At 31.7% G+C, this 24476-nt stretch overlaps 1 protein-coding gene across 1 annotated transcript; it reads right to left on the bottom strand.

Moving 5' to 3' along the window:
• Positions 1-1160: 1160 nt before the first annotated feature.
• Positions 1161-23198, bottom strand: LOC114324405 (NF-kappa-B inhibitor-interacting Ras-like protein). Its single transcript, XM_028272238.2, has 3 exons — positions 22981-23198; positions 22646-22912; positions 1161-1498 (listed from the first exon to the last, which is right to left on the bottom strand). Exons 1-3 carry the CDS (start codon positions 23077-23079, stop codon positions 1256-1258), a joined length of 609 nt encoding a protein of 202 aa, XP_028128039.1. The 5' UTR covers positions 23080-23198; the 3' UTR covers positions 1161-1255.
• Between the last annotated feature and the right edge of the window lie 1278 nt (positions 23199-24476).

The following is a 24476-nucleotide window of genomic DNA, read 5'->3' as shown; positions in this document are numbered from 1 at the left end:
CGATTTTAGAGGCATAATGCTACAAAAACCTTTTGTGGTGGTTGAAAAGACCTTTAAAATGAGCACTGTTAAATGTCGATTACATTGAAACTAAGCGAGATATGCAAAAAAAAATTGATGACTAATGTATTTTAAGGAAAAATGAGAAGTATATTTAACCCCTCATCTACCAGAATTTACATGTATCGTTTTCCTTTTACAATAGTGTTATTTTTATCATCAGAAAGAATGGTTTTTGAAAAAAAATAAGATCAAATTATAGAGCACATTTTTAAATTTTTTTTAAACCTTCCTTTTTCTCCATGTAACTCGAACATGATAGGAGATACGAATAAAAGATGCAGTACAAAAATGAAGGGTTTTTTCAGATAATAATTTTGTTTTTTCTACTGTATCTCTTTCATCATTTTCGAGTTGAGAAAAACAAAGATTTTTAAGAAAAGCTAAAAATGCGCTCTATAATTTAATAATCTTATTTTTTTCAAAAACCATTTAATTTTAAACCCGTCCAACTTTTTGAACATAGAAATAATACTATTGTAAAAGAAAAACGATGCATTTAAATTCTGGTGTACTCATTTTTCCTTACAATACATTAGTCATTAGTTTTTTTTACACCATATCTCGCTTAGTTTGAATGTAATCGACATTTTACAGTGCTCATTTTAGAGGTCTTTTCAACCACCACAAAAGGTATTTCTAGCATTATACTTCTAAAATCGATCATTTCTCTGTTATTTTAAGTTTAACATACTAATTTCAGCATGCACCAAAAAAAAAATCTCTTCATAAGCTATAAAAATGTTTTATATAGTTTTTTTCGTTAGATGCATAATTTTTAAGGTATTCGCAAGAAACTGTCCAAAAAGGTGACATTTTTCAATGAAAATGGCAAATTTTCAACCACGAATAACTCAAAAAGTGTTAGGTTTTCAAAAAAAAAATTATGGAACAGTTTTTGCTTAGAATTAGGAGATAAGTAGAGGCTATTCCCAAAATTTTATGAAAATCCATGCAGTAGGATAGAATTTGGAGGTAATATCCTGTTTTTCCTCTCATTAACTGACGTATTGATCATCTTTATATACTCGTAGATCCAGGCAATATAATCCCATGTCTCCAGTATGTGTTAGGTAGGAATTAAAACAAACACAATTTTTTAAATTTGTACCAATAGTATATTTTTATAAATACCTAATATGCTAATAATACCTTATTTAAATATATCTAAAACTTTCACCTAGTTTATATCAATCTAAGAATCTTTTATGACCTTTCGACCCATAGATAATGGGGTGAAACTACTTTTACTCGGAGGTGGCATCAATTTGCTAGTGATGTAGACAAAAGGCTCATACAGGCTTGCCCTCTTTAGAGCCGATGCTGTGAAATGTTTCACTTTTTCCCTCATGCACCACTGACTTGCTTTACTGACTATAAGATTCATTTCTTCATTTGCTTCTTCTTTAAAATGATTACCAATAACAACTATGGATACCTTAAAAATTAGACGATGTTATTAAATTTTTTGAAGTGTTCGTAATTCTGTAAAAAAATATGATTTTATTCCATTTTTTAAAATCTATTAACAATAATTACTGCTATAGTAACATATTATAGAGTAGAACCCCGACTATCCTTGCTATGATTTTTTATTACTCATTTTGAATTTTTGATATTTTTTTAAATAGCGTCACCGTAAATCGTTTGACAGAGACTCTATAAGCTACAATATAAATGCATAATGCAATACCGCTAGCAACAGTGCTCGGGGAATCACTGTAAATCATTCACTAGCCATCTGCTGCTGCGTGTTACGCCGAATGTGTGAGATTTATTTGAACGCTAGAGAAGAGTCACTACTCTGTCACACTACTCTGTGTCGACATTTTTTCTTTGATAAACAAAACCCATACACAGCACGCCTATAGGTGTGTTAGGCATCCTAGCGGGAAACCAAAGCATACCTATAGGAGTGTTAGGCAACCAACAATTTTTTTAATATAAATCATTGGTACCAACATTTTTGTTGTAAACAAAACCCACACACAGCACGCCTATAGGTGTGTTTGGCATCCTAGCGGGAATCCAAAGCACACATATAGGTGTGTTCGACAATCAACCTGTTAACACGTGTCTGTTTTCAAAATTTTAATAACTATGTACATAGTTGTAAACACAAGAGAAATGTTTTAACGATTGAACAAGCAGAGCTTTTATACAGAAGTGGAAAGGTGAAAGTTTCGCATTATTATCACGAATCTATGAAGTTGGCAAGCAAAAAATACAAAATTCTTCTCCTTATCGTGAAAGGTAAAATCAGAGGCTGAAGTGGAATTGAAAGGAATCAGATGTCATGCTTCAAGAACATTCGCGATTGGATAGAAATACGCTGTGCCAAACAACTATTCCGATTAACTAAAGACAGTGAATAACTCGCTACAATGGTATTGCCAACGTTAGGGGGACCTAATATGGCACCGGTAGAAGAAGTATGCACATGTGTATGTGTGTACAGGGTTATTCACTATATTCTGACCCCCCTCTAAACTGCTTTATTTACAGAATTAGAAAAAAAATGTAAAATACAAAAGTTATTCGATTTTTAAATTATGATTTTAGACATAATATATCGTACTAGTGACGTCATCAAAAGTAGTAGCAGCAGTAAAAGTCCTGTTAAAAGTCGTACATAATCGTATCTATAGAAAATGCGAAACAATCATCGGAGACGATCAGTTTGGATTCAGAGCCGGCATGGGAACGAGAGAAGCCCTCTTCAATTTACTAGTTCTCGCGCAAAAATGCTACGACCAACAAAAAGATATATTTATATGCTTTATAGACTTCGAAAAAGCATTTGATAGAGTAAGACACGGCCTACTATTAGAACGTTTGCAAGAAGTCGGTTTAGATGGAAAATACATCAATTTGCTAAAGAACTTGTACTGGAACCAAAACGCCAGAGTTAGGATCGAGGGTTCCACATCCGCAGAACTAGAAATTAGGAGGGGAGTTAGACAGGGATGTGTTCTGTCGCCTCTGCTGTTTAATCTTTACTCCGAGTTTCTATTTAAAGAGGCACTAGAGGACCCCAAGGATGGAGTCAAGGTGAATGGCGTAAATATCAGATACGGTGTTGATTGCGGATTCCGACTTGGGTCTACAACGACTCATCGACAAGACCAACTCGACCTGTGAGCAGTTTGGTATGAAAATAAACATTAAAAAAACCAAAGTGATGTCAGTCCGAAAAAACCAAAACGTACCTCAACCTTGCACAATAAATGGGCACATTTTAGAACAAGTCAATAGATTTAAGTACTTGGGATGTTGGATCGATAGCAGCCTAAATCCTGATGTAGAAATAAGATCGAGAATAGAACAGGTCAGAAAATCTTTCGAAAAAATCAAAAAACTGCTTTGTGATTCTCGAATAAATCTCGAAATTCGATTACATTTATCCAAATGCTACGTCTGGTCGACTCTTCTCTATGCGGTTGAGACATGGACCCTTAAAACATCAACCATAAATAAGTTGGAGGCCTTTGAAATGTGGATCTACCAGAGAATTCTCAAAATTTCGTGGACATCGCATACCTCAAACGAAGAAGTGCTGCATAGAATAGGCAAGGCAAGAGAACTTTTCAACGCAGTGAAAGTTAGAAAAACATCATACCTGGGCCACATACTGAGAAATAATAAGTACCAATATGCTCAACTTATAGTGAAAGGAAAGGAGAGGACTAGGAAGGAAAAATACTATCGTGGCTCAGAAATATTCGACAATGGACAGGGCTAAATTTTGAACAGCTGAAGACAGAAGAGTTTGCAATTGTAGTAGCCAATCTCCATTGAGGAGACGGCACTTTAAGAAGAAGTGACGTCATCCATTTGGGCGTGATGACGTAATCGACTATTTTTGAAGTCAAACTTCTTTAGGCACGAGGGTAAATTTTTAAATTCCCTGGCGCATGCGCACACCGACATTAGTCGCTCAAACGTTATACGGGATCTGATTGGGTGTTAAGATCATCTGTCAATAATTGTTCAATATGGAGATTATAGATAAACAAAAATGTTGTGTATATTAGTTTTTATTGTTGTGATGGCAGAGAAAAAAGCAAGTTTATAATTGAAGAGTACAGGGGAAAAACAAGGAATGTCACTTTTTCATGAATTTTGGCTTTTTTCGGCATGTGGTAGCAAAAACTAAGTCCTATCGATTCAGAAAAATTTGCAGATAGATCAGTCTATAATTATAAATTTTCTAAGAATTTGTATCCAGGGGAAGGACCAGGATTGTTCGCACGCCACTGAACAAAAATAAGGAATGTAGCAGTTTTTTCGTGCGTTATTAAATTAACAAATTAATATAGATTAATATTATATTAAGATTATAGAATAAGAATTGCTAGAATTCTACTAAGAATCTCCTAAGTAGTTTTTAGATATCATAAGAATTAAACCTTTATTGGTGTTTATCTCAATATGTATAAAATGTGACATTTCTTGTTTTTCCCCTGTACTCTTCAATAGGGCTTTTCATTCACAGTCATTTGTTTCGAGCTTCTGTCATGTGTCACATATCTACGTCATATGTTATTGGCATATACCAATGATACAAACCAAAGACGTATGACGTAGATATATTAATATTATGTGACACATGACAGAAGCTCGAAACAAATGACAATCGATGAAAAGCCCTATTGTAGTGACTTTTTAAATAGTTTTTAAAAGCGACAGGTACGTAATAAGTATTGTAAATGTTTCAGTATCCTAATAAAAAATTACATAGGTACCTACCTATTTGGAAAATTTAAAATAAACCTACCAAAATAGTATATTGTAATGCTTTGATTTTACATACTTTGATTACCATCAAAATTTCTACCAAGATTCACCTAATATATTGTTATTCCACAAAAATCAAACAATTTGATTAAATTCATATAAGTAAAAAACAACTGTCAAAAAGTTTATGGTGTAAACGTTCAGTTGGTGTATATTCCTACATGACAGATACGCGAATTTGGCGCAGTGGGAAAGCGCTTTGATTTTCGATCGAAGAGAAGTGGGTTCGATCCCAATGCAAGTTACTATTTTTTTATAAATTTTATGATTGTAAGTATATTATTATATCATTTTTTTTTCAGAAAATACGTATTTTATGGAAGTACACACATTCGTTTTTTTTTTAATGGGAATAGGGGGTCGAGTGCTAGCTCATTTGAAACGTTATTCAATTCCCTATTCAGTAATATAAACATTAACATGATTAATTATACAGGGTGTCCAAACATTTTTTTTTATTAAATTAATTGACACAAAGAGAAGAATGTATGTAATTTATTTAATTCAAAATACATTCTACTGTTGTCAGAAAACAGAAATAAATGTTTATTAAACAAATAAACATTACTTTTCACTTAAATTCAATGTTCAATAAGCTGCCACCCATCTACCTCTTGGCAGTTTGAACATTAAATTTAAGCAAAAATCAATGTTTATTTGTGCAATAAACTTTTATTTGTTTTCTAACAGTAAAATGTATTTTAAATTAAATAAATTACATACATTCTTCTTTTTGTGTCATTTAATTACATTAAATTTTTTTTTGGACACCATGTATAATTAATCATGCTACTGTTTCTATTACTGAATAGGGAATTGAATAACTTTTCAAATGAGCTAGCACTCGGCCCCTATTCCCTTTTAAAAAAATAGTTGATTATGTCATCACGCCCAAATGAATGACGTCACTAGTACGATATTTATATATATATATTGTTGTGATCTTGATTATTGATATGAGATAATATTTTTATATGTCATTTAATTTAATCAATGCATTAATAATAATCTAATTAATTTACCAGATCACATATCAATATCTTTTCAATCTCAGGGCTTTTTATAAATTAATTACTTACATACGTGGCTTCTAAGTATTTCTTAATGGTTCCTAATCGGGATAGGAAAGAAAAGAGTAAAATAATAACACATATGGGTTACAATTGTAATCAAAATATTGTTTATTTTATTTAAATGGCAATCACTGCTTAATATTTGCTATATCTTATTATTCTTAAAAATAACATTTATACATGGGAATCTTATTTCCTTTTGATTTCCAATTGAAAGTTTTTATTAACATTTAACTATTATGATTTATCAGCAACAATTCTATTTAAGTTTGATGAAACTTTTCTGATATTATTGATTATGTTTTTTCAATTTTAAATGTGGTATTTACTACGAAAAACCCATACATTCATGTCCAAACAAATGAGACTGACCTTTTTCTGGTGCACTGAGAATGTCTTCACACAAGACCCGTTTCCTGCTATCCTTGGCTGCAATCAATACCTCGTCCTGGCTTCCAGTAATGTTCTCCTCTGAAACTAGCTCGTATAGCTCTCGTTTCCTGCTTCTGTCGTGATGCTGTGTTCTACCTTTTTCGAAACTGCAATCAGCTACCGGGAACTCTTGGCTCAAGGAGGTTCTTTTACTCTCAACCTGGCCTACCTCTCGTTCTACGATAGATACTCCACACTCACGGAACTACCGGCTTTCTCACTCTCCGTACACTACCGTCTACTACTCGACTTCACTTCTCGACAGCTCAAAACATTCTGATCTCTATTTGTCATTCATTCCCCTACTTTCTAAATATCCCTTCCAGATTCACAAACCAAAATTCCACCACCAACTCTCATTCGCAGTATTCCTCAAAACCAATTTTTAAACTTTCTAAATATGCTTAATGGATTTCAAAGAAAATAGTTAATTCCCATTCTAAAATTACTTTCTACTATATACAAATTTTAATGACCTTTTAACGATTTCACTTGAGTCTTATTTAATCACTTCTTAAAATTAAATATAACAATTTGTTGTATACAGGTTGTTCTAAATTTATATGCCCGTGGTTGAGAAAATTGAAAATATTTTATATTAAATTGAATTCTGTTTATAATTATCAAATTTTAATTTTCATATCACATAGAAATATAACAAATCCCCGCCTTGTATTCGATAAAATTTATCTGCATTTTTAAATAAATTTTCTCGAGGCAAAACCAACTCCCTGTATATTTCCTTACTTTAATCTACGTCTTATACCCCTTCTTCTTGTATTACTCTAATTAGTCCCACCTGTAGAGTAATTGTTTCCTTATTTTCAGTGTCCTCATCCTGTGTTAGAGTGTCGGCTATTATGTTGTCTTTCCCTTTTTCCCCATATCAATCTTCTGTCTTTTTCCTCAGATTTTTCACATACTTTTACCGTGCATTCTGCATCCTCGTTTTCATATGCCTCCTCTTCAAATGCCACTGTTTCGATTATATCTTTTTCGCTTTCATTTGTTAGCTTTATTTCTCCTTCTCCTGAGCTCATCTCTTCTTTTGAGGAATCCCAGTTTTCTTTTGCTTTTGATACTCTCAATTTTTCTTCTTCTGGGCTCAACTCTTCTTTTGAGGAGCCACAGGTTTCATTTTCTTTTGTCTTTTTCTGACTTTTTCTCCCTTTTCTTCTTTGTCCTTGCTTCGTTGCCAAATTCATTTCCACTGTTTGGTCTTTACCTGATTCGTCCGTATTTTGTTTCTCCTGTTCCTTGTCCTGTTCTTCTTCTTTTTCTTCTGTTAGATTCATCGTATTATTTTTAAAATCTATCACTACATGTTTTTCTGCCAATTCGTCAACTCCTACTATCATGTCATGTGACATGTTTGGCATTATTACACATTGTAGTGCATACATCTTCTTACCCAGTCGTACCATTACTCGTATGCCTTCATTTATAGTTGCCAATGTCCGTTTGTTTGCGCCCACTAAATTTACCCTAGGTATTTTGTAAATTAAATTTGTTAAGTTAACTTCTTCTATTAGTTTTCTGTTGACCAATGTTATTTCAGATCCAGTGTCTATCATAATTTTAATTGGTTTCTCGTTGATAAATCCATCCACAAATTTTAAATTAACTCCATTTTTCTTTTCGTTGTTCCTTGCCAATTTAATAAACTCCTTGGGGTTACAAAAGATTCCTGTTTGATTTTTGGTTTTTAGTGAGCGCCGTCGTGAAAAAACGCCGGTTGCTCATCGTAGTTTATATTTTCGTCATAATGTCTCTCTCCGTCATATTCATCTGTCTGGGTATTATTTACTTCTCTTCTATTTTCTCTTGGTCTGTCGGATCTGTTTCGGTTTTCTCGATATCCCTGTTCATTTTGTCTACCATTATTTCTGTTTTCTTGATTTGCGAGTGTGGTGTTTCTATTCTGGTATTCTCGATTTCTGTCCTCATTCCATTGCCTATTTCTTTGTTCATAATTTCCTCTTCCGTTGTCTCTATTTTCGTTTTCCCTTCTGGGATTAAATTCTCGTCTTGTATAGTCCCTCCTATTTTGATTTCTATCTCTGTAATCCTGTGTTTCTCGGAGCCTGTAATCTTCTCGCGACCTTCTTGATTTTCTTTCTCTTAAACGTGATTCTCTTATTTGTAGGAATTGGCATAAACTATCTATGTCTTTGTAGTTTTGCAATGTGATATGGTCTTCCAGCGTTTCTTCGAAATGTCTTGCAATCAGTTCGACTAATTGTTCCGATGAGTAATTATATTGTAGATGTTTTGCGTTATAGTAAATTTGTAATGCATATGTCCTTTCTGATATACCCATCCTATCATTGTATTTCCCATTTTGCAATTCCTTGTTAATTTCCAATTGTTGGACTTTTCCCCAGAAATAATTCAAAAATTTTTGTTCAAATTGTTGCCAACTGTCAAATTCTTCTTCTTTGCAATCGAACCATAGGCTTGCTTCATATTTTAGATGGTTTCTGATAGTTTCTTTTGCTGTTTCGAAATTTCCGATGTGCTGTATTTTCTTTTTCAGGCTATTTATGAACGGCACTGGGTGTAATCTTCTTACATTCCCGTCAAACCTTATCTTCACGTCATCTGTGCTATGTATAACCATTTCTCTTCTTTCTCCGACATTCTGTTGCGTCCTGTTTTCGGTGACTTGTTTTTCTATTTCTGTGATTCTTTTTTCCATTTCTTCTCTGTCTACTTGAATAGCATTTTCCAACTTATTTTCCAAATTTTCTAGTTCCTTTTTCTGGCCATTCGTTAACTCCTTTATTTTATCTTGAATTTTCATTTCATACTTTTCTATGCGTTCCTCCATTTTCTTGTTGTTCTCTTCTATGGCTTGTTTTGTTTCCTTCTGATTTTCTTGCATTATTCTTTTTGTTTCATCCATTTTTTGATCCAATTTTTGTTGTGTTTCATCCATTTTTTGCTGTGTTTCCTTCATTGCTAGTTTTGTTTCCTCCTGATTTTTATCCATTGTTCGTTTTGCTTCATCCATTTTTTGTGACTGGAGTTGCATAAGTTGTAATAGTTTATCTATTCCTGATAATTCTTGCTGTTCTGATGCCATGATTGTCGTGTCTAAAATATCTTCTTGGTCTGAATGTTCTTTTTGTTTTTTGTTGTCCTTGCTTTGGCTTCTTGTCACTGACATTTGTTTTCAAGAAGTACTGTCCCCGCCAAATATGAAATTTTACTAGTATGTTACCAAGACGACTTTTTCTCACCCAAATATTATAAATTGTCAATAAATATATCAAATGTAAATATCGTAAAAATAAAATATTAAATCAGTTATGTAAAATTTGTACCTAAAGAGATCTAAAATTTTATGTTATCAAATGTAAGTATCTCACTTTTTACCACAGGCATATAAATTTTCAAATACCGGCTTTACTCTTTCTATCCTTCAAATTTGCCACTAGAAATACTTTACAATGCCCTCCACGTTGGACGACAGTTGTTGTGATCTTGATTATTGATATGAGATAATATTTTTATATGTCATTTAATTTAATCAATGCATTAATAATAATCTAATTAATTTACCAGATCACATATCAATATGTTTTCAATCTCAGGGCTTTTTATAAATTAATTACTTACATACGTGGCTTCTAAGTATTTCTTAATGGTTCCTAATCGGGATAGGAAAGAAAAGAGTAAAATAATAACACATATGGGTTACAATTGTAATCAAAATATTGTTTATTTTATTTAAATGGCAATCACTGCTTAATATTTGCTATATCTTATTATTCTTAAAAATAACATTTATACATGGGAATCTTATTTCCTTTTGATTTCCAATTGAAAGTTTTTATTAACATTTAACTATTATGATTTATCAGCAACAATTCTATTTAAGTTTGATGAAACTTTTCTGATATTATTGATTATGTTTTTTCAATTTTAAATGTGGTATTTACTACGAAAAACCCATACATTCATGTCCAAACAAATGAGACTGACCTTTTTCTGGTGCACTGAGAATGTCTTCACACAAGACCCGTTTCCTGCTATCCTTGGCTGCAATCAATACCTCGTCCTGGCTTCCAGTAATGTTCTCCTCTGAAACTAGCTCGTATAGCTCTCGTTTCCTGCTTCTGTCGTGATGCTGTGTTCTACCTTTTTCGAAACTGCAATCAGCTACCGGGAACTCTTGGCTCAAGGAGGTTCTTTTACTCTCAACCTGGCCTACCTCTCGTTCTACGATAGATACTCCACACTCACGGAACTACCGGCTTTCTCACTCTCCGTACACTACCGTCTACTACTCGACTTCACTTCTCGACAGCTCAAAACATTCTGATCTCTATTTGTCATTCATTCCCCTACTTTCTAAATATCCCTTCCAGATTCACAAACCAAAATTCCACCACCAACTCTCATTCGCAGTATTCCTCAAAACCAATTTTTAAACTTTCTAAATATGCTTAATGGATTTCAAAGAAAATAGTTAATTCCCATTCTAAAATTACTTTCTACTATATACAAATTTTAATGACCTTTTAACGATTTCACTTGAGTATTATTTAATCACTTCTTAAAATTAAATATAACAATTTGTTGTATACAGGTTGTTCTAAATTTATATGCCCGTGGTTGAGAAAATTGAAAATATTTTATATTAAATTGAATTCTGTTTATAATTATCAAATTTTAATTTTCATATCACATAGAAATATAACAATATATATATATATATATATATATATATATATATATATATATATATATATATATATATGTCAAAAAATCATAATTTAAAAATCGAATAACTTTGGTATTTTACATTTTTGTCTAATTCTGTAAATAAAGCAGTACAGGGGGGTCGTCAAAATATAGTGAATATCCCTGTACATATGCATCATATGAGAAATAAATGTTCGAATTATCCGTGCCATGTCCGGTCCCATGTAGCACTGATAATCAGGGTTCTACTGTACATTCTAATAATATATTTATCTACATGTACAGCTTTTAAAGTGGGAGATTTTGTAATCCTCAGTTACCAAAACAAGAAGTATCCAGGTTTGATAAAAATATTTGGAGATGATACATGTAATTTTTTGTGTTTTCTTGTAGTGTTTTATAAAGAAAGGGAAACGTAAATTGTGACTTTTCTGATGATTTTTATTTGACAACTTCAAAAACCAGGGCCGCCGCTTAAGTATTGGCCGCCCATGTGCAACTTAATATTTGCCGCCCCCCTTTTAACACTTTAGTTGTTTCAACATAGGTACTAGTATTTAAAGAAATGTGCAGGAGATACATTGTAACCGTAACGCGTATATGAATAAATCTCTGATCTCGACGTTACTTTTAGACCTGGATCCCGCGTACCAAAAAAAAGTAGATTAATAGCAAGCTGAAAATTTGTTAATAGCTTAACTGTGTCTAGTCTGACAAACTTTGATATATGGGAACACTGAAACAGGGAAGTTTTAATTGTGGAACAGGTTAAAAATTTGGAACGTCAGACTACGAAAACGTTCCATGTATTTTGTCAGACATAACTTCCAATTGATTTGTTATCATTTCATTAAACTGTCATGCAAAAATCAGACTGGTGTTTACCACCAACTGGGCATTTTAATGAGTGGAACACCAAGAACATCAAATGACAGGAATCATGTTGGCTAGTAATAGCAGTCTGATTTTTGCATGAGAGTTTAATGAAAGGATAACAAATCAATTGGATGTTCTGTCCGACAAAATACATGGGACGTTTTCCTAATCTAACGTTCCAAATTTTTAAACTGTTCCAAAATTAAAACTTCCTCTGTTCCAGTGTTACCGTACATCAAAGTTTGTCCGACTAGTTACCGTTAAGCTATTAACAAATTTTCAGCTTGCTATTAATCAACTTTTTTTGGTACGCGGAATCCAGGCCTGTTTGAAATAAAGTAGTGTGCAAAAGAAACGGGCACACTACTATATTATATTACAAACAAAATCGTTTATCAAAAGCGTGTCTAAAATCATCAAATTCTCACTTGACTGAACTATAACCCATCTATAACCATACGCATGAGCATAAAGGAACAATATTATAACAGAGCAACCATCGAGTAATAAAAAAGATTTTTTTAAACCATCGAATAATAAAAAAGACTTTTGTATTACTCAATGAGAGCAACTTAACAAGCACTTATCTAAATTCTCGGAAAGTATCCTATTGTCGTATCGTACTCTCTTAACAAAAATCATAAATGTTCAGAATTTGAAAAAATCGCATATGGACCCGTAGGACATACAGGCAATAATTTACGGCGCCGTAAGAGCAGTAAACCCATTGGTTGACTAACTCCTCCACCAATTGTAGATGAAATAGGAGTTAGTCAACCAATGTCTCGTTAGGTTTACTGCTCTTACGGGGCCGTAAATTATCGCCCGTGTGGCCTGAGCCTTAGCCACAGTAAGTTCGAAAGCCGCCAGCCACTTTGAATTAAAAAGCATTCCTGGAACTACTTTATGACTACAACTGCAAAAGGGCAAAATAACATTTTCTGTCTTTTTTGGTTAAATTGTTTGAAATATTATGAGTTTATAGATATATCTGAATCATTACTATGTATTTAATTTTTTGAATTTATTTTCGTTTTAAAAAAATATCATCAGTGGCCTGCTTTTGGCAGCCCCTATAATCGGCCGCCCGTGTGCCATGCACACTTTGCACACATGGTAGCGGCGGCCCTGTCAAAAACAATGTAATAATCGTACAACCAAACTATACATGGCGTACCAACAACAACGTAGTATATCCAGTGTCCCAACAGTCCAAAAGCTGAGATTAAGATTTTATATATTTTTTAAGATTTTAGATATTTTGTTTTAAAGATTAAAAGGGCCGGTTGTTCGAACGCTAATCAAAAATGATCGTTATCAAATATTTAATTAGTGTCACAACTGTCAATGTCAACTTTGATTTAGTTGCTGAAAACATAATTATTGATTACAATTATGAAATTAGTTAATCAATTATGTTAATAATTGTTATGTTAATTGATTAACTAATCTCATAATTATAATCAATTATGTTTTCAGCAACCCAACCAAAGTTGACATTGACAGTTGTAACAGTAATTAAATATTTGATAGTGATCATTGTTGATTAGCGTTCGAACAACCGGCCCTTAGATAATGGAAAGAATATAATATGTTGATTAAAGGATGTAATGAAAGATCGTGTATATATATTATATACTCCATTACTAGGCATCAAAGCAATCCAGTAGGGATCTATGGAGCAAAGCTTATCCCTTGCTGTACCACTCCTCCAAAGGCCGATCAGACACCAGTTTATTCCAGACCAAGTCATAGATTCTATATAGAATTTTATACTACGATGTTGGCCTTTTTATTATTCAATGTCCGGGCCAGTTCTCGAACCTCAATTGTAAATCACACTAAATTTGACGACCTAGCGCGCCTCAGCCCAATGAGCCATCTGACCGACTGTAGTCGTGTACAAATGTAATATTTGTCACTAAGCAAATTACTGAGAAATCGCTAGAGTATAATAGACCATCATTTCTTTGTCTGATTGACGTGAAGAAAGCATTTGACAGAGTAAAACTAAAATATGTACCTAATCCATTTTCTGTATAATAGAGAAATAAATCACTGTAAGATCATAAAAATAAAAAGTATTGAAACTATTTACCAAAATAACAAAATGGAATCAGAATTGATGGACAACTTACATAATCAACATATATAGGCTGTGGAATAAGACAGGGGGACTCATTGAGCCCTATGCTCTTTAATTTAATCAAGGATGAAATCATCAAAGGAAGAGAGTATATAATGGGAAACAAAGAGGTAAAAATACTCTGTCGTCTGTTACACAGATGACACAATACTGGTAGTCCATGATGAAGATAGTCTGCAAAGATTAGTCCACAGTTTTAACGTAAGAGCAAAAGAATTAAAAATATGACGATTTCATCTCAGAAAATTAAGACAATAGTAATCAGTAAAGAAACAAACAGATGTAAAGTAGAAATTCATGGCATCAGTATTGAACAAGTAATGGAAATAAAATACTTTAGAATTACCCTGTCCAGTTACAAAAGACCTTAACAAAACAGTAAGAAAACAAGTACAAAAAGCAAACAGACTGACTGGATGCCTTAACACCTTGACTGCATTTCAAGACAAATAGACCTCGTATTACACTAATATAACGTAAATTTATAAATGAAGACACAAGTACATGAAGGGTCTATGTGACATTTGCAAGATATTGAGAAAAATGAAGTAAAAGTTTTTATACTAGAACTTTTTTACTATAATATCTAAATAGACTAAATTTATAGAATAGGTAGTCCTAAAACTAATAACTATATTTATTAACACTATTAAAAAAAACATATCCTTTATACACTTACATTTTAAAATTTACTGTGTACATAGATCCTTTACACTCTATTGTGCGTCCCAGTTTGACTTTACAGTACAGGTTCTTATGAATAACAGTGATGCCAAATTTTATCAGAAACAGGTTTTAAGCAAACATACTTTTTTCTATAGGATAACTATTAATAACTTAGGAATTAATATTACTGACATTTTGTGGCTGTCAGGGGTTCTAAAACATTTTTTTTTTCGAAAAATACCTTTATGTGAACTAAGTAAAAATAATTTTGTATTAAACATTTATATAATAATGTATTTAAGCTCATAAATACGTTAAACCTTAATAAATACATAGGTACCTACAGAAATAATTAAAATACATTTAACTATATATTTTTGCTTCTTTCTATAATCCCGTCTTCCTCACTTCTACTGCCACTGTCGTAAGGTGTAAACACATTAAAATGACATTAATTTCATCTTGGAAATCAGTCATTAAGAATAACAATAAACTAAATTAGGATCCAAATTTTCCAAATAAGCAATGAGTTACTCAATACAATGTTATCAGTAATAATTTTAAGCTTATTTAATATTCTTTGTTATAATTTAATTTAGGTGAACTGATCATCAACAATTATATTTTATTTATTCTCAACTGTAGGACCTGGTAGGACAATACAGTTGAGTCCGCGAGTCTTTACCCGTGCGTCATTAATACCTGGCGAGATAAAATACATACTTTTTATTTAGCATCATTCTCTTCCACGCATGAAATTAATGACAAACCAGCTGCCGCCTGTTATAATGTTACAACACATCTTATTTTTATGAACGATTTAGACTCAGTGCATTGAAAAGAGATAGATACAAAGAAAGACGATTGGGGATGTCTTCACATATTTTAAGTACAATTTCTGACGTTTTGGTTTGTTTACTTTTGTGGCTGTCAGTTTGTTGAATTTTTTGCTGTTATTTTGTCGAATTTTTGCATTTTGAAGTTCTTTATAGTATACAAACAGTTGTTTTCACAACTAATTTTATATTGGAGTTAGAAATTTTGTAATAAGTTTATGTTATTTTACGATAAATTTTGACAACGTACAAAGCTAACCTCATTGTTGACACAGTTGAATGCTTGTGTTTAAGGTTCCGCCAAAGTGAATAAAATAACAAAAAGAAAATATGTTATTGAACTCTTTTATAAATTGTTTATTTATTTATTAATCAATGATAATAAAATAATTTATTAAGCTACTTCAAATGTAGCTGTAATTATGCAGCAAAATGTTAAAGCAAAACTTAAATTTGACATTCTATTTATTTGACATCAAATTTTATACTATAACCCGTGATCGGAATAATATCCACTTGCCGTTGCGTTTAGTAAATTTCCGACTTATTTCGTATGCTTTAAATGATGACGCACGGGTACAGACTCGCGGACTCAACTGTATAAAAAATAAAACTTTACTTAAACTTGACGGACAATATATTTTATATTTTTCTTGACACTTCAGAACTGTCTATACTGTCAATACATAAATTAACAACCATAGAACAACATCCACTTTTAATGTTGAATATTCTAACATTCTTAACCAAAAAAAGTTGCTGATTACTTTTCAAAAATGATTACCACTCACAAAAAACAATGAAAAATTTTGTTTTACTTGACTGTAACGGATTAGTTTTAATTTAACATTTTTAGGGACCTACATTTTTAGGACCTTGGTAATGTCCGATTGAAAATTATTTTGAAGAAAATCGGCATCGCCACGCTAAAAACTCCCATAAGGATTTTTTTTATTAATGGCTTTGACATAGCCAATTAGCCAGACTATTTGTTTTTTTTTGTATGGTATTACAATAACAATTTTAAATTAATATCTAAGAATACTTATTATCTAAATTTACAGGGTGTTATAATATATTAATGGATACATTTTTCAATTTTAATTGTATTGCCTTATGTTCGTGTAACTTGGAGGAACTGTTTGTTGAAGTTTGCACTCTGAATGAATGTTACTTATATATTGGTACAGTTTATCTTCCTCCTAATTCAGCCTTAATATCCTATGAGAATCATTGTATTAGTATAGAATCTGTCTGTAACAATTTTCCTGAACACAAGTTCATTCTAACAGGAGACTACAATCTGCCAAATAGCGAATGGTACCATGATAAAAGAGGTGTCTTTAGTAATAATAGTAACACTGCTACTGATACTTTAGTTGATACTTTTGCATTTTACAACCTATTTCAGCTTAATCACATCACAAATTGTAACGGAGTTTTACTTGACCTGGTTTTTGCTAATGATAATGAAAATGTAACAGTTGAAATTGCTAATGATTATTTATTGCCTTGTGATCGTTATCATCCTGCGTTATCTATCTTTAGCTATTAAAGATAATATGCCTGAGCTTCAATATGATAGTTTTGCCTTCAATTTTAGGAGAGGAGACTATGTTGCTCTTAATATGTATCTTGCTAGTATCTCCTGGGAGAATGTTTTAAGTATTTGCAGTGATATTAACGAAGCCACGGAACTGTTCTACTCCATATTGCAGTTTGGTATCCATTGTTCAATACCACGTGTAAGATTAAAAAATCCCAAATTTCCTCGTTGGATGACTAATGACCTAAAATCATTAATATTTAGGAAAAAAATTGCTCATAAGATATATAAACAAACAAATTCTTGGGACGATTATCTACTTTTCTCTTTCTTGAGAACCAAATGCAAAGAATTAAGCAGGTCATGTCATGATATTTTTATATAAGTCAAACTGAATCTAGAATTAGTTCAAACGTAAAGCACTTTTGGAATTTTGTTAACAGCAAACGCAAAAATAATGGTCTACCAAACACTATGTTTCTTGGAAACACAGTGCTTAATAATGGTGCGGATATTGTTAATAATTTTGCGCAATGCTTTCAAAATATTTACAGAGTAAATGATGATTTAATACAGCCCACCTTAGAATATGAAAAAACAGTGAGTCTAAATTCTTGTAATGTATCTATTGAAATCATATTTGAAAAATTAGCCAATTTAGACATTTTTAAAGGCTCTGGACCAGATGGAATTCCACCCATACTATTAAAAAATTGTAGATGTACTTTAACCCGTCCCTTATATTTTCTGTTTTCTCATTCACTTGATTCAGGTATTTGTCCAAGTTTGTGGAAATCTAGTTTTATTGTTCCTATTCATAAATCAGGTGACAGGAGTAATATAGCTAACTACAGACCAATAAGCATTCTTTCTTCTATTCCTAAAATTCTAGAGAGTATAATATGCGACTCTATTAAAACACCTTTATGCAATGTACTAATTGAAGAGCAACATGGTTTTCTTTCAGGTAGATCAACTTCTACAAATCTTTTACTTTTCACGCAATACATATCTGATGCTTTGGAAAGGAGACTACAGGTGGATGCTATTTATACAGATTTCTCCAAAGCTTTTGACAATGTGAATCACAAATTGTTGTGTAACAAGCTTAAAGCTATTGGATTTACGGGCAATCTGTATAACTGGTTATGTAGTTACCTAACTAGCAGAATACAACTTGTTAAAATTAAACACTTTCAATCTAGTGAAATTTCCGTAACATCTGGTGTTCCACAAGGAAGCCACTTAGGGCCTTCCCTTTTTAATACATTTGTTAATGACATTAAATCTCAAATTAACTCTAAATTTCTGCTATTTGCTGATGATTTAAAAATCTATAGAATTATTGAATCCGTCTCAGATTGTGAAAAACTTCAAGATGATATTAACAAAATTATGGCATGGTGCAATTGGAACCAAATGAGCATTAATGTTGGAAAATTTCACTTTATTAGTTTCTGTAGAAGAATTAACAACCTCTTTTATAATTACAAATTAGCTGAAGAACCACTGAAGGCTGTATCAACTGTAAGAGATCTAGGTGTTCAATTAGATTCCAAACTAAATTTTTGCGCTCATTTTGATTATGTGAATAACCAGGCATTTAAAATGTTAGGCTTCATTATTAGACCTTCCAGATGTTTGCATAACATTAATTCCATTAGACTGATTTACATTTCCCTAGTTAGATCTGTTCTTGAGTATTGCTCAGTTGTTTGGTCACCCACTTATGAAGTCCATATAGCCAAGCTTGAAAAATTCCAAAATAAATTCATTAGGTACTTAAGTTTTAAATTACACAAACCCTTAGTGACCATTCCTACTCAGAAATTAGAAATAAATTAAACCTTCCTAGGCTATCTTCCAGACGGATGTATGCTGATGTTTTGTTTCTTCATGAAATACTGAATTAAAAAATTAATTGCAATGATTTACTGTCTCTAATTGACTTTAATGTTCCCTCTAGAGTTACTAGAACATCCCAAAATTTTGCAATTAAATTTCATCGCTGCAACTTTGGTAGGCATTCTCCGCTGAGTAGAATTATTCTAAATGGAAATAGAATAGACCTGGATTTGTTGCTGTGCGCTTCGGAAAATGTTTGTAGACAGTGTTTAAAAAAAAATTTGTAATCTTATGTGATTTATATTTGTTATTTACTTTGTATTATTTTAATATTTGTTTTTTCTATATAGCTGCATCGCCAATTTTTGTCATACATATTTACTATATCTTTATATTTATTGTATCACTAGATAATTATAATATTTTGTGTATATATTAAATTGGGTGGTATCCCGTTAATAACTAAATAAATAAAAATAATTACACTTTTATAAAAAAGAACTTTTTTATAATAAAACCTTTTTATTATTTATAGGAAAGAATATAAAATAATTTAACCTTTTTATTATTTATAGGAAAGAATATAAAATAATTTAACGATAAACGATTTAACTATAAAGTGCTTAAAATTCCAAAAATTACACTCTAATAAAAAAGTACTTTTTATAATATCACGGTTTTGCTATTGTACATATTATATAGGAAAGAATAATTAACTTATAAAATATGAATTTTTAGTAGGTGTATTAACTGTTATTTATAATTATTATGATTCCAAAAATTACACTAGTATAAAATAGTATTTTTTTATAATACCACGGTTGTTTAAAATGGTATATACAGGGTGTCCAGAAACTCTACCGACAAACGAAGACAGGAGATTCCTCAGATAATTTTAAGACAATTTAACCCAATTCACCTAGTCCGAAAATGCTTCCTAAGGGAGCTAGAGCTCTTTGAAGATGGCGCCATGTAATTAGTTTTTCTTAAATACCTCCAAAACGCTTCCATTTAGAAAAACTAAAATTTGTATACATATTCACTTTCCAGAAATGAGTCGATTCCATTCATTGCGAATTTCTAGTACCGGTCATAGGCGCCCGTTTTGGGTAGGGAAACGGTTATTTTATCGCATAACTTTTTTGTCTTTAACTTTTAAGCATTTTTGATACTGGATTATTAAATTATGAGGTATTCTAGTACTAAAAGGTGCTCTTACTTTAAGTCGGTAGGACACACCGTTTTCTAGAAAAATCGATTTGAAAGTTTTTGGTTTTGGGAATTTGAAAAAAAAAGTTGAAAAAAATTAAAAAAAAACGATGTATTTTACCAACTTAAAGCAAGAGTAACTTTTAGTACTCGAATATCTCATAATTGAATAATCTAGTGTCAAAAATACTTAAAAATTAAAGATAATAAAGTTATGCTATAAAATGACTGTTGACCTACCCAAAACGGACGCCTATGACAGGAACTAGAAATTCGTCATTAATGAAATCGATTAATCTCTGGAATATAAATAAATGTACCAGTTTTCATCTTTCTAAATAATTTTTTTTAATCTTCTTTTTGAAATTCAAAGAACGAAAAATTTTCAAATCGATTTTTCTAGAAAACGGTGTATCCTATCGAGTTAAAGTAAGGGTACCTTTTAGTACTAGAATACCTCACAATTTAATAATTCAGAGTCAAAAATGCTTAAAAATTAAAGACAAAAAAGTTAGGCGATAAAATAACCGTTGCCCTACCCAAAAAGGACGCCTATGACCGGTACTTGAAATTCGTAATGGATGTAACGATTCATTTCTGGAAAGTAAATATGTACACCAATTTTCATTTTTCTAAATAGAAGCGTTCTGGAGGTATTTAAGAAAAACTAATTACATGACGCCATCTTCAAAGAGCTCTAGCTTCCTTAGGAAGCATTTTCGGACTAGGTGAATTGGGTTAAATTGTCCTAAAATTATCTGAGGAATCTCCTGTCTTCGTTTGTCGGTAGAGTTTCTGGGCACCCTGTATAATTTTAAGTACATATATAAACTTTTAATTATTTATTAAAACAATTAAAAAAAGGTACGCAACAGCTGGGTTCCAACTGGGGACCATCTGCAGTTTAATGCCACTGAGGCACCATCAATTTGTAGATATTGATTTATTAACGAACTTTAAAATATCATTGCATTAGTCACATTTTTAAAATAGTTAATTGATATTTAAAAAAATCGATTCATCCATACAGTGTGATTGGTCAGTGTGGTAAAGCTTTGTATATCCGTTATAAGTAATAGATAGTAATAAAAGTTAACAACAAAAATTGTAGCCAACTTTGATTACAGATTGATAATCAGTAATCGCAAATTGTAAGTTTTAGACAATTATTCAATCATGGCTTACTTAAAATTTGGAAAGATTTAGACCCGTAATTATTAATAATTTTGCTCTGAAAAATTAAAATATTTCGAAAACTAATAAATTTACACATAGGGAATGTTATACAAAAATTATAGTATGGTAATGGTACTTTTCGATAATGATATAAAATACAGGGTGTTCTATTTAAAATTACTGAGAAAATAATGTACTTGCGTTTTGACTCACCCTGTATTCAATATAAAGAAAATTAGCAAAACAACCATTTACGAAAATTTTGACAATAAATAAAAAAATATAACCTTAATAAACCATTGACCTTGTGCTTGCTTTTATTTATACAGGTAGTTAAACTTGTTACGATTTTCATATAAAATTGGTTATAACTTTGTAAATACCCCGTGTAACATACCAAACCTTTATATTTTTGTAATCGAAAAGTTACGAAGATTTCGAATATAAAATAAAATATAGGGTGTTCTATTTAAAAAAAAACATAAGTTTGGTCTGCCCTATATGTTATCGAACACCCTGTAACATTCTAACTAATTTTGTAATGTGAAGCTCATAGTTCGCTACAATTTTTGTAATTAAGTTTTATCGCTATACATTACTATAACGGATCTACGGAGCTTCACCCCACTAATTAATCACCCTGTATAAGAGCAGTTAAATATTGCATTGTTAGCTAGTTCTAAGCTATCCTGAAAATTTCAGGTGTCTAGGTAGCCTAGAACTATTTTTAAAATGGATTACAAAATTTGCGAGTCCGTGACACCAACCAAGCCAAGTACCTATATAAAAAGGTTTTAATAAATAAAGTAATGTAAAGTCAAGGTAGGACAGACATTAGTAACTTATAAATATTAATTTTAAAACGTGTTTGGCTTGTTTGAAACATTTTTAGGTCCAAACAACTTACTTTTAACATAAAAAACATGACATTCAAAACATTGTTTTGAAAAATTTGTCACATAGACCCTTCGTGCACTTGTGTCTTCAATTATCTCTAAACACAGCTAAGGTGTAGGTGTTGTAAACACTGTATGGTGAAACCAACATAATATAAACACTGAGATGAAGTCAAGAATTTATAAAGCCAGTGTAAGACAATAATGACATATTATGCATCAGAAACAAGACGTAATACAGCAACAAAACGAAGATTACTAGAAACAGCAGAAATGAGAGTACTGATTAGAATTACAGCGAATATGCTGTGAATGAATTCGCCAATGAACAAGCAGAATTGCTTATAAAGGGTAAGAAGAAAGTAGGTAATACCTACCTCTTTTTTATCTTTATTCTTATCAATGTCCTTCTTTAAAGCTACAAGTATATCCAGTGAAGTACTTTTTGAAGTATCATAGACTAAGATATACCCATCTGCTATCTGTAAATAATGCCTGGGTAATTGTTGACTTGTCATTCCATTTGAAGTAGATATTTGTGAAAACTCTATTCCAGCTGTGTCATAAAATCGTAGTTTTTCTCTAGTACCTTTATCAGATTCTATATTTGCGACATAAATATCTTCTATTGTAGGATGCAAATCCTAAAACATGAACTAAAGTAAAAAGCGAAATACAAATATGTAATTACAAACAAATTATATGTAATTACCAATTTTGTATTAGCATGTCCATATATGACTTGTTCTAAAATTGAACTTTTACCTATACCCTTCATTCCACACACAACTACTTTCGAAATCTTCACCATTATTGTACTTGTATTTTATAATATAGATATAATTAATAAATATAATCCTATTGTTCTCAGGGTTGCCAGATGAAGTGAAGCAAAAATCGTGAAACTCGACTACTGAAAATCGTGTAAAGTCGGAAAATGCTATATAAACCGTCCTTGAATGGTTGAGTCTGCGCAGTAACGAAAACTGTGTTACTGCGCATAATTATTCGCTATCGCGCATGCGCCTAACCATTCAAGAACGGTTGGTGACAGGCTAATATTTATACCTTCCTAATATTTTCAGGGGATTCCACTATATTTTACTTTAGTGTAAATGAGTACTTAACTTGAGACTCTTCCAATGATGTTTATGTTATCATTATGGTATGTTATGATTAGGTATGAAAGTATAGATTACAAATATCCGAGGATTTCTCTTTCTTTGCAAAGTAATTTTTAAACAATACAGTGAGTATTAAGTGAATTTTGAATAAAAATGTATTAAAAATACTACTGAAAATTTTTAATGGTAAAAATCGTAAGATTTCGTACTTGATTCGTGTAATCGTGTAAAATAGGAACAAATCGTGTAATTACACGATAAATCGTGTAATATGGCAACCCTGATTGTTCTTTTCATGATCATTTTTCAGTGCCTCACAAATGATAGGAAAAAGAGTACGTCCGTGATAATACACATTTATGACATTTATTCTAACATGATATTTTCGTTAAATCTGACAGTTGTCACATTTTATTTTCAATTTGGAATAAAATCAAATCAAATGTGTTTCTTGCATTTATAAAATGGTATTTTCTTTGATTTGTATAGTCTTATAAATTATACAGATTATATTTGTAATATTATTATCTAATTAAAAAAAATTATTTTTTTATTATGGCGCCATCTATCGACAACTAGAATAACTAGAAGAAATGTTATAAAAATGTCACCGACGAAATATAATCACCGACGTGCCTTTTTTTCTGTCACATACAATTTAATGCGTTAGAACAACGTTTCCCAACCGGTGGGTCGCGACCCACTAGTGGGTCGCGGGCAGATTTCAGGTGGGTCGCGGCGTGGCTTTTACAGTAGCTGAGTGACGTACGGAGTACAGAATAGCGTATCTTCATGGGTGAGGGATGGGTCGCAAATATGAAAAAACATCAGAAGGTGGGTCGCCCGACATAAAAGGTTGGGAACCACTGCGTTAGAAAGAAATCGAAAAACTGTGACGCACTGAAAGATGATCATGAGAAATACTGTACTTTATACCTTATCTATGAAATGAGCTGACTGAAGTCTGAAAGTGAAAGTATGTATGTAGTATTTTGACGGTGATTTTGACATTTGACATGTTATTGTTTTGTCATTTATAATAAAAATTTTTGGAAAGTAGTAGAGAAACTGTTTAAAGTATATT

This window comes from Diabrotica virgifera, chromosome 3 (genome assembly GCF_917563875.1).
Source record: "Diabrotica virgifera virgifera chromosome 3, PGI_DIABVI_V3a".
NCBI classification, from domain to species: Eukaryota; Metazoa; Arthropoda; class Insecta; order Coleoptera; family Chrysomelidae; genus Diabrotica; species Diabrotica virgifera.
This window is presented reverse-complemented; position numbering and strand designations above follow the sequence as displayed.